This window comes from Mobula birostris, chromosome 6, assembly GCF_030028105.1.
Source record: "Mobula birostris isolate sMobBir1 chromosome 6, sMobBir1.hap1, whole genome shotgun sequence".
Lineage (NCBI taxonomy): Eukaryota > Metazoa > Chordata > Chondrichthyes > Myliobatiformes > Myliobatidae > Mobula > Mobula birostris.
In genome coordinates this window covers 5126133-5138740 of record NC_092375.1, presented here as the reverse complement: position 1 = coordinate 5138740, position 12608 = coordinate 5126133, and the positions used below count along the sequence as shown (strand labels likewise).

General features: G+C 45.1%; 1 protein-coding gene across 3 annotated transcripts in view; it reads right to left on the bottom strand.

Moving 5' to 3' along the window:
* The window catches only part of LOC140199718 (lipase member H-like), a 47484-nt gene extending 35166 nt beyond the window's left edge, over positions 1–12318 (bottom strand). For all 3 annotated transcript variants that reach the window (XM_072262195.1, XM_072262196.1, XM_072262197.1), the window contains exon 1: positions 12161–12318. In XM_072262195.1, coding sequence (XP_072118296.1) covers positions 12161–12209 — 49 coding nt within the window. In that variant the 5' untranslated portion in view covers positions 12210–12318. The remainder of the gene's footprint in view (positions 1–12160) is intronic.
* Positions 12319–12608: the final 290 nt, after the last annotated feature.

Here is a 12608-nt window from a genome sequence, read left to right as displayed (position 1 = left end):
GATCACAGTGCTGTTATGTTTGATGCTTTCTGCCTTTTTTCCCTACTAAATTTCATCTTCCTGTACGTTGCTCTCGTTACATTAACTCTTCGACTGCCAGTAAGTTCTCTGAGGCTCTCAGATCTTCTCCTAATACCTGCACTATTGAGGCTTCACCTCACCATCTCAGCACTGAGGAACTTACTTCCTTACTTAATACCACCTGCTCTTCTATTCTGAATACCGCTGCTCCCCTTAGATTCAAAAAGCCTAAGCCTAAAGGTCTGCCTTGGCTCAGTGACACCACCAGAGCCCTGAGGAGGAAGTGCAGAATATCCGAACGAAAGTGGAAGCATGATAAGCTTCAAATTCCTTTGAAATTTTGAGATACAATCTTCACAAATATCAGGATGCAGTTAAGGCTGTGAGAGCAAAATACTTTTCTGACCTAATTTCTAACAACTCTCATAATCCCAAGGTCTCATTCGGTACCATAAATTCTGTCATTTGTCCCGCCCGCAGTATTAGTTTAGATGTGTCCCCTGCTAAGTGCGAAGAATTTTTAAGTTCTTCATTAGCAAAGTTGAAGACATTAGAATGAACATTTCCCCCCCTGCCCGTGACCTAACTGTCTCACTGGTCCGTTCATCTAAACTGGACTGTTTCCAACCCATCATGCTACCCTCCCTTACAAACATTGTTTCCACCATGAAACCTGCAACCTGTCCCCTTGACATTGTCCCCACTGCCCTCCTGAAGGATGTCTTTAACATAGCCGGTCCCAGCACCCTCTCTATTATTAACAGCTCCCTGGTCACCGGTACCGTTCCGACCTGCTTCAAGCGCCCCGTGGTCCAGCCCTTCCTGAAAAAACCCAACTTAGACCCTACCTTACCAGGTAACTACAGACCTATTTCTAAACTTGCATTCCTGTCAAAGGTTATTCTTAGTCAATTGCTGTCCCCCCCAACACCAAAACAACATCTTGGAAAGATTTCAGTCAGATTTTAAGGCTTATCATAGCACAGAGTCTGCCCTGCTGAGTGTGTACAATCATCTCCTCCTCTCTGACGACTCAGGTGACTCTGCCATCCTAGTCCTTCTTGACCTCAGCGCAGCATTCGATACTGTGGATCACGCCATTTTAGTAGACCTTCTCCGGTACAGGGTTAGTGTTGATGGCACTGCCTTGAACTGGTTCACATCCTACATCAAAAATAGAAGCTTCTCCATCAACATAGGCAAATTTTCCTCTTCTCCAGCTAGTTTCTCCTGCGGGGTCCCACAAGGTTCCATCCTAGGTCCCACTCTTTTCTCTACATATATGCTTCCCCTCAGCCAAATCATTCAAAAACACAACATTTCCTTCCACTGTTATGCTGACAACACACAGCTTTATCTCCCCTTGAAACCAAATGACCAGTCAAATCTAGTCAGCCTCATGAACTGCCTTATAGACAATGGACAATAGACAATAGGTGCAGGAGTAGGCCATCTGGCCCTTCGAGCCAGCACCGCTATTCACTGTGATCATGGCTGATCAACCACAATCAGTATCCAGTTCCTGCCTTTTTCCCCATCACCTTTGATTCCGCTATCTTTAAGAGCTCTATCCATCTCTTTCTTGAAGGCATCCAGAGACTTGTCCTCCACAGCCTTCTGGGGCAGAGCATTCCACATATCCACCACTCTCTGGGTGAAAAAGTTTTTCCTTAACTCTGTTCTAAATGGCCTACCCCTTATTCTTAAACTGTGGCCTCTGGTTCTGGACTCACCCATCAGCGGGAACATGCTTCCTGCCTCCAGTGTGTCCAATCCCTTAATAATCTTATATGTTTCAATAAGATCCCCTCTCAGCCTTCTAAATTCCAGAGTATACAAGCCCAGTCATTCCAATCTTTCGACATATGACAGTCCCGCCATCCCGGGAATTAACCTTGTGAACCTACGCTGCACTCCCTCAATAGCCTTGAGGACATGAAGTGTTGGATGGCACAAAACGTCCTACAGCTGAATGAAGGCAAGTCTGAAGTTGTCCTATTTGGCCCCCCTGACTCCATCAAAGTGATTACCAACAGTCTTGGTAACCTGTCCACCCTTGTCAAACCCCATGTCAAAAACCTTGGTGTGATATTTCAGCTGCCTTTAAGTTTGACAAGCAAGTTAATGCAGTAGTAAAAGCCAGTTTTTTCCAGCTTTGTACTATTGCCAAAATCAAGTTGTTTCTCTCTTTCGAAGATCTCGAGAAAGTCATCCCCGCCCTTATATCCTCCCGCTTGGATTACTCCAACGCCCTGTATACTGGAATTAGTCAGTCGTCCCTGTCCCATCTGCAACTGGTCCAGAACGCCGCAGCCAGGCTGCTGACAGGTGCCCAGAAGAGGGACCATATTACTTCTATCCTGGCCTCCCTCCACTGGCTACCAGTACGGTTTAGAATTGATTTTACTGTTCTCCTGTTTGTTTATAAAGCCCTAAATGGGCTGGCCCCCTCCTATATCGCAGACCTTCTAACCCCTTATTCTACTTCCAGGTCCCTCAGGTCGGCTGACTTGGGGCTCCTGGCTGTCCCGCGATCTAAATTTAAGTTCAGGGGTGACCGTGCCTTTGCTGTTGTAGCCCCTAGACTGTGGAACAGCATTCCCCTTCTTATCAGATCCGCATCCCCCCTCGACTCTTTTAAGTCCAGGCTCAAAACTTACTTTCATTCACTAGCATTTGAATCTTCCTGATGTAGCTGATTTTTGGCTTGTGCCTAGGCTCATGTGTCGTATTTGTGATTTTAGCTACCTGTTATGGTTTGTACAGCACTTTGGTCAACATGAGTTGTTTTTAAATGTGCTTTATAAATAAATTTGACTTGACTTAACTTGATTTGGCCTCCACGGCTGCCTATGGCAAAGAATTCTACAGATTCACCACTCTCTGGCTAAAGAACTAACTCCTCATCTCCATTCTAAAAGGGCGCCCCTCTATTTTGAGGCCATGCCATCGTGTATGAGACACTTCCATGATAGGAAATGTCCTGTCCACATCCATTCTATGAAGACCTTTCACTGTTCAATAGGTTTGAATGAGGTCACCCCTCATTCTTCTAAATTCCAGAGAACACAGGCCCAGAGCCATCAAACGCTCTTCATATGACAAGCCATTCAATCCTGGAATCATTTTTGTGAATCTCCTCTGAATCCTCCCCAGTTTCAGCACATCCTTTCTAAAATAAGGGGTCCAAAACTGCTCACAGTACTCCAAGTGAGGCCTCACCTCTGCTTTATAAAGTCTCACCATTACATCCTTGCTTTTATATTCTAGTTGTCTTGAAATGAATGCTAACATTGCATTTGCCTTCCTCACCACAGACTCAACATGTAAATTAACCTTTAGGGAATCCTGCACAAGGACTCCCAAATCCCTTTGCTCCTCAGTTTTTTGTATTTTCTCTCCATTTAGAAAATAGACAATCGTTTCATTTCTTATACAGTACCGAAGTGCATGACCATACACTTCTCGACATTGTATTCCACCTGCAAGCTCTTTGCCCATTCTCCTAATCTGTCCAAGTCCTTCTGTAGCCTCTCTACTACCTCAAAACTGCCTACTCATCCACATAGCTTCATATCATCTGCAAACTTTGCAACAAAGCCATCAATTCCATCATCCAAATCATTGCCATAGAACATAAAAAGAATTGGTCCCAACACAGACCCCTGTGGAACACCACTAGTCACCAGTAGCCAACCCGAAAAGGTTCCCTTTATTCCCACTCTTTGCCTCCTGCCAATCAGCCACTGCTTTATCCATGCTAGAATCTTTCCTGTCATACCGTGGGCTCGTAGCTTGTTAGGCAGCCTCATGTGTGGCAACTTATCAAAGGTCCTCTGAAAATCCAAGTACACAACATCAACCAATTCTCTTTTGTCTATCCTGCTTGTTATTTCTTCAAAGAATTCCAAAAGATTTGTCAGGCAAGGTTTTCCCCTGAGGAAATCATGTTGACTATGGCCTATTTTATCATGTGCCTCCAAGTACCCTGAGACCTCCTCCTTCGTAACCGACTCCTATATCTGCCCTGCCACTTTCCTTTCTTCTGCCTCTCTCTTTTCTTGACAAGTGGAGTGACATTTGCAATTTTTCCAACCTCTCAGAACCATCCAGAAACTATTAATCCTTGAAAGATCATTATTAATACCTCCCTGATCTCTTCAGCCACCTCTTTCAGAACTCTGGGATGTACACCATCTGGTCCAGGTGACTTATCTCACTTCAGACCTTTCAGTTTCCCAAGAACTTTCTCCCTAGTAATGGTACGATTGACTGATGTAAAATACTTAATCAGTTTGTCTGCCATTTCGTTATCCCCCCAGTGTTTATCTCTCCAGCATCATTTTCCAGCGGTCCAATATCCACTGTCACCTCTCATTTACACTTTATGTATCTGAAGAAACCTTTTGTATCTTCTTTAATATTATTGGCTAGCTTACTGTCATTTTCCATCTTTATTTTCTTTATGACTTTTTTAGTTGCTTTCTGTTGGTTTTTAAAAGCTTCCCAGTCCTCTAACTTCCCATTAATTCTTGTTCTATTACATAACCTCTCTTTGGCACTTATGTTGGCTTTGACTTCTCTTGTTAGGCATGGTCATCTTTCCTTTAGAATACTTCTTCCACTTTGGGATGTATATATCCTGTGCTTTCCAAATTGTTGCCAGAAATTCCAGCCGTTTCTTCTTGGCTGACATTCCTGACAGTGTTCCTTTCCAATCAATTCTGGCCAACTCCTCTCTTGTGCCTCTGTAATTCCCTTCACTCCAACGTAATACTGATATGCTTGACTTTAGCTTCTCCTTCTCAAACGTCATGTGAATTTGATCATATTATGATCACTTGCCCCTAAGCATTCTTTGACCTTAAGCTCTCTAATCAATTCTGGTTCATTGCACAACACCCAATCCAGAATAGCTGATCCCCTAATGGGCTCAACCACAAGCTGCTCTAAAAAGCTATCTTGTAGGCATTCTTGAGATAGCCCCTCTTGGAATCACACACCAACCTGATTTTCCCAATCTACCTGCATATTGAAATCCCCCATAACTACTGTAACATTGTCCTTATGGCATGCATTTTCTATCTCCCATTGTAACTTGTAGACCACATCCTTACTACTGTTTGGGAGTCTGTACACAACTCCCATCATGGTTTTTCTTATCCTTGCAATTCCTTAGTTCTATCCATAATGATTTGACACCTTCCAATCCTATGTCACCTCTTTCGAATGATTTCATTTCAATTTTTACCTATGGTGCCAAGTCACCCTCTCTGCCTTCCTGTTAATCCTTTCAATACAATGTGTATCCTTGGATACTAAGCTCCCAGATAATCTTTCGGCCATGACTCAGTGATGCCTGCAACATTGTACATGCCAACCTGTCACTGTGCTACAAGTTCATCAACCTTATTCCATATAGTGCATGCATTCAAATATAACACCTTTAGTCCTCTATTCACCCTTTTTGACTTTGTCCACCTTTTATGTTATAACTCATCCTGTTGACAGCAATTTTGCCCTATCATCAGACTCTCCTTGCTTGGCGTCTCACTACACATTGCCTCTGTTTGTAAACCAACTACCTCATCTTCAGCAATATTACTCCATTTCCCATCTCCCTGCCAAATTAGTTTAAATCCACCTGATCTAGCAAACCTGACCGTAAGGATATTGGACCCCCTCGGGTTCAGGTGTAACCTGTTCCTTTTGTACGGGTCATACCTTCCACAGGTGAGAGCCCAATGATTCATAAATCTGAACCCCTGTCCCGTGCACCAGCTCCTCAGCTACACATTCACCTGCCAAATCATCCTCTTCTTACCCTCACTGGCATGTGGCACAGGCAGCAATCCAGAGATTACTACCCTAGAAGTCCTGTTTCTCAGCTTTCCGCCCAGCTCTCTTAAATTTCTGTTCAGGACCTCCTCACCTTGTCTACATATGTCTTTGGTGCCAAAATGCACCTAGACTTCTGCCTGCTCACTTTTGCTCTTGAGAATGCTATGGATATGATCCAAGATGTTCCAGGAGACAACATACGATTCAGGTGTCTCTCTCGCACCCACAGAATCTCATCCCTTTTCCTCTGGCTAAGGAATCTCCTATCAACACTGCAGTCCTCCTCATCTCTCTGCTCTCCTGAGCCACAGCACCAGGCTCAGTGCCAGAAACCCGGTCATAGTGGTTCCCTCTGTTAGGTTGTCCCACTCAATAGTAACAGAAAGGAAATTACAGACCACTTAGCCAGACTTCAGTGGTTAGGAAGATGCTGGAGTCAGTTGTTAAGGATGAGGCTGGGGAGTTCTTGGTGACACAAGACAAGGTAGGACAAAGTCAGCATGGTTTCCTCAAGTGAAAATCTTGCCTGATGAATCTGTTGGAACTCTTTGAGTAGATTATATGTAGGAGAGATAAAGGGGATGCAGTGGATGTTGTATATTTAGACTTTCAGAAGGCCTTTGACAAGATGCCACACATGAGGCTGCTTACCAAGTTAAGAGCCCATGGTATTACAAGAAAGTTACTACATAGTTGGTGCATGATTTGACTGGTAGGAGGCATCCAGTGGAAATAAAAGGATCCTTTTCTGGTTGGCTGCCAGTGGCTAGTGGTGTTCCACAGGGGTCGGTGTTGGGACCACTTCTTTTATGCTGTATATCAATGATTTAGATGATGGAATAGATGGCTTTGTTGCCAGTTTGGGTGTGATATGAAAATTGACGGAGGTGCAGGTAGTGTTGAGGAAACAGAAAGGCTGCAGAAGGACTTAGACAGATTAGGAGATTGGGTAAGAAAGTGGCAAATGAAAATTGTTGGAAAATGTATGGTCATGTACTTTGGTAGAAGAAATAAATGTGCAGACTATTTTCTAAATAGGGAGAAAATCCAAAAATCTGAGATGCAAAGGGACTTGGGAGTCCTTGTACAGAACACTCTAAAGGTTAACTTGAAGGTTGAGTCGGTGGTGAGGAAGGCAAATGCAATGTTAGCATTCATTTCAAGAGGTCTAGAATACAAGAGCAGGGATGTGATGCTGAGGCTTTATAAGGCACTGGTGAGGCCTCACCGTGAGTATTGTGAACAGTTTTGGGCTCCTCATCTCAGAAAAGATGTGCTGGCATTGGAGAGGGTCCAGAGGAGGTTCACAAGGATGATTCCAGGAATGAAACGGTTATCATACAAGGAACATTTGATGGCTCTGGGACTGTACTCACTGGAACTCAGAAGGACAATAGACAATAGGTGCAGGAGTAGACCATTCGGCCCTTCGAGCCTGCACCACCATTCTGAGATCATGGCTGATCATCTACTATCAATACCCGGTTCCTGCCTTGTCCCCATAACCCTTGATTCCCCTATCCATAAGATACCTATCTAGCTCCTTCTTGAAAGCATCCAGAGAATTGGCCTCCACTGCCTTCTGAGGCAGTGCGTTCCACACCTCCACAACTCTCTGGGAGAAGAAGTTCCTCCTCAACTCTGTCCTAAATAACCTACCCCTTATTCTTAAACCATGCCCTCTGGATCTCATTGAAACCTTTTGAATGTTGAAAGGCCTAGACAGAGTAGATGTGGAAACAATGTTTCCCATGGTGGGGGAATCTAGGACAAGAGGCATGGCTTCAGGATAGTGGGGCGTCCATTTAAAGCAGAGATGTGAATAAGTTTCTCCGGAGTGGTAAATTTGTGGAAGTTATTACCACAAGCAGCTGTGGAGGCCAGGTCGGTGGGTGTATTTAAGGCAGAACTTGATAAGTTTTTGATTGGACATGACATCAAAAGTTAAGGGGAGTGGGGCTGAGGTGGGGAGAGAAGGATCAGCCATGATGGAATGGTAGAGCAGACTCAATGGGCCTAATTCTGCTCCTATCTCTTAGGATCTTATGGTCTAAGGTTATACGGTATACTTATTATTGAGGGGAACAACCACAGGTGTACTCTGCACAGGCAGTGCATGCCCCTTCCTTCTCCTAACAGTCACCCAGTTACCTGTCTCCTGCAATCTAGGGGTGACTAACCCCCTGTAGGTTTTGTCTGTCACCTCCTCTTGCCAATTAATGCTACTACGTTGACCCTAAGCCAACAATTTAAAGCATAAATTCTATTTTTCCCTCTGTGCCGATACTCACTCAGACCACTTTTGCAGTTCATAACACTGAAATAGAAAGTCTCCTGTTGGCCGGACAATTGTTCCTTCTTCTCCCAGCCTCGGGGGTACAGGGGTCATCCTAGCAATAGTTAGTCACCAGATTTCTCGCTGCTTTGCATTCAAAGTCATTCAGTTTATACTCTGCTTATCAGTTCAAATATTGTCTTTCAACGTTATTGGCTCTGGTCTTATCTGGCTAACATAGGTCAGCTTGCCAATGGCTCTGGTCCAAGCCAGCAACTTGTAACTAATGTCCCTTCAACATAAGAAATAGGAGCAGGAGTCGGCCATCTGGCCCGTCAAGCCTGCTCTGCCATTCAATAAGATCATGGCTGATCTGACCATGGACTCATCTCCACCTACCTGCCTTTTCCCCATAACCCTTCATTCCCCTACTATGCAAAAATCTTTGTTCTGAATCAAAGCAGACCAGCCATTTACCAGGTTCAGGTTATGCAGGTCAGATACAGACCCCCCCATCAGATCAGATACAGACCCCCCCATCAGATCAGATACAGACCCCCCCATCGGGTCAGATACAGACCCCCCCATCAGATCAGATATAAACTCCCCATCAGATCAGATATAAACTCCTCATCGGGTCAGATACAGACCCCCCATCGGATCAGATACAGACCCCCTCCCCCATCAGATCAGATATAGACTCCCCATCGGGTCAGATACAGACCCCCCCATCAGATCAGATATAAACTCCCCATCAGATCAGATATAAATTCCCCATCAGATCAGATATAGACTCCCCATCGGGTCAGATACAGACTCCCCATCGGGTCAGATACAGACTCCCCATTGGGTCAGATACAGACTCCCCATCGGGTCAGATACAGACCCCCCCATCAGATCAGATATAGACTCCCCATCGGGTCAGATACAGACTCCCCATCGGGTCAGATATAAACTCCCCATCGGGTCAGATACAGACTCCCCATCGGGTCAGATACAGACTCCCCATCGGGTCAGATACAGACTCCCCATCGGGTCAAATATAGACTCCCCATCGGGTCAGATACAGACTCCCCATCGGGTCAGATACAGACTCCCCATCGGGTCAGATACAGACTCCCCATCGGGTCAGATACAGACTCCCCATCGGGTCAGATACAGACTCCCCATCGGGTCAGATACAGACTCTCCTTGTCAGGAGTCCTGTGGGCCTCCGCGGTGAGTTGTAGAGCATTCGACCTCCAGGTTTCTGGAGCATCTGTATTTACTAATCCTGAAGAAGGGTCTTGGCCTAAATGTTGACCATTGACTCTTTTCCATAGACGTTGCCAGCTCTTTGTGTCTGTGGCTTTGTATTTATGAATTTTTGTCGTAATTAGAGTCATTAAGCCATTGCGCTTTCAAGTTAATTGTGACTGGCACAGGTTTTGCGCAATCTGTGATTATTTAAAGCAGACTCCTGATTAACGCTCATCGTGGGGTCCTTTGTGTTGAGAATGATTTGCCTCGCGGTGAGCTCGGTTGTGCCACCGATGTTCTGTTAGAATTCCGACATATAACCTCTTGTTTCTGTCTCTACATGAGAGGCTGCCATTCCTCCATACCTGAGTTTAGTCATTGCCAGCACTCACCATGACACTTCGTAAACATGCATGTTCAAACATACCGAAGAACCCCTCATGAATAACCTTACTTAGAACTGATCTCTAGTTTAGCCGATTATCTGGAGCATCATCGTGTCCACTTTAAAGCACATTAATAGGGCTATTCCTGTGCAAAACCAGTTCACAGAACAGCTCACAAAATGGCAGTCTCCATTCCTTCATGGCAAGAACAAAGACAGCTGGTTTGCCTAGTTCCACTGTCCTTGACTCATTCGAGCTCACTGATTTGTAGATTGTAGAGTGGACGTGGAGAGGAGTGGGGGAGTCTAGGACCAGAAGGCACAGCCTCAGAATAGACGGACGTCCTTAAGAACAGCGTTGAGGAGGAATTTCTTTAGCCAGATGGCGATGAATCTGTGAGTTCATTGCCGCAGACGGCTGTGGAGGCCAAGTCATTGGGTATATTTCAAACAGAGGTTGATAGGTTCTTTATTCATCAGGAAGTCAAATGTTACGGGGAGATGGCAGGAGAATTGGGTCGAGAGGGATAATAAATCAGTCATGATGGAATGGCGAAGCAGACTCGATGGGCCGAATGACATGATTCTTTGCCTATATTTTATGCTGCCATAGTCTCTCACTCCCTCACACACACCATACACACTCATTCTCCCTCACACACACCATACACACTCACTCTCTCTCACACACACACACACCGTACACACTCATTCTCCTTCACACACACCATACACACTCATTCTCCTTCACACACACCATACACACTCATTCTCTCTCACACACACACACACCATACACACTCATTCTCCTTCACACACACCATACACACTCATTCTCCCTCACACACACCATACACACTCATTCTCCCTCACACACACCATACACACTCACTCTCTCTCACACACACACACACCGTACACACTCATTCTCCTTCACACACACCATACACACTCACTCTCTCTCACACACACACACACCATACACACTCATTCTCCTTCACACACACACCGTACACACTCATTCTCCTTCACACACACCATACACACTCATTCTCTCTCACACACACACACACACCGTACACACTCATTCTCCCTCACACACACACCATACACACTCATTCTCTCTCACACACACACACCATACACACTCATTCTCTCTCTCACACACACACACCATACATACTCATTCTCCCTCACACACACCATACGCACTCATTCTCCCTCACACACACACTATACACACTCATTCTCACTCACACACACCATACACACTCATTCTCTCCCTCACACACACACACCATACACACTCATTCTCCCTCACACACACCATACACACTCATTCTCTTTCACACACACCATACACACTCATTCTCTCTCACACACACCATACACTCTCATTCTCTCCCTCACACACACCATACACACTCATTCTCCCTCACACACACACCATACACACTCATTCTTTCTCACACACACACCATACACACTCATTCTCCCTCACACACACCATACACACTCATTCTCCCTCACACACACCATACACACTCATTCTCCCTCACACACACCATACACACTCATTCTCCCTCACACACACATCATACACTCTCATTCTCCCTCACACACACCATACACACTCATTCTCCCTCACACACACATACTATACACACTCATTCTTCCTCACACACACACCATACACACTCACTCTCCCTCACACACACCATACACACTCATTCTCTCTCACACACACACACCATACACACGCATTCTCCCTCACACACACACCATACACACTCATTCTCTCTCACACACACCATACACACTCATTCTCCCTCACACACACACCATACACACTCATTCTCTCTCACACACACCATACACACTCATTCTCCCTCACACACACACCATACACTCTCATTCTCCCTCACACACACCATACACACTCATTCTCTCTCACACACACCATACACACTCACTTACACACGCACACCATACACACTCATTTACACACACCATACACGCTCAATTCTTCAGTTCTCCATTGAAATCTGATGAAGACGTCCACTCCTTTAATGTTGAGATCTTTGATGACTATACAGTCCTTTCACACGCACAGACACACACACACACACACCATACATACTCACTTACACACAGACACACAGACACACACACACACACACACACACACACACACACACAGTACATACTCACTTACACACAGAGACAGACAGACAGACAGACACACACACACACACACACACACACACACACACACTTGTGTGGAACAACACCAGGAATTTTCCTGCCTGCATTCCATCACCTACACAACAACTTTAGTTTCATTCAAATCCCCAAACCCATGAAACAAACCGCAATCAGTCATCTGTAGAAATAATTACCTGATACGATAACGATGGCGCACAAGAACAGAGTTAACCATTGAAGCATAGCCCTTGGATCATCAAGAAGTTAAACAGCAAGTCAGTCAGGCTTGGGGAGGAAACATTCAGCCGTGTGTTCAGGGCAATGTCCCCTTGCTGACAAACTTCAAACAGGATCAATAGGCAGTCAAATATCAACTAGGGTTACCATAGGGACAGGACTGAGAAAAGACAGGGCATTCAGCTCACTGACAAATATATTGCTGGCCAGTCACACTTTTTTCCAGGGTGGAAATGGCTAAAACCAGGGGCCATAATTTAAAGGTGATTGGAGGAAAGTATAGAAGAGGATGTCAGGGGTAGGTTTTTTACTCAGAGGGACGCCCTGCCAGGAGTGGTGGTAGAGTCAGGTCCATGACGGCCATTTAAGAAACATGGATGATAGAAAATTAGAGGGTTATGTTCT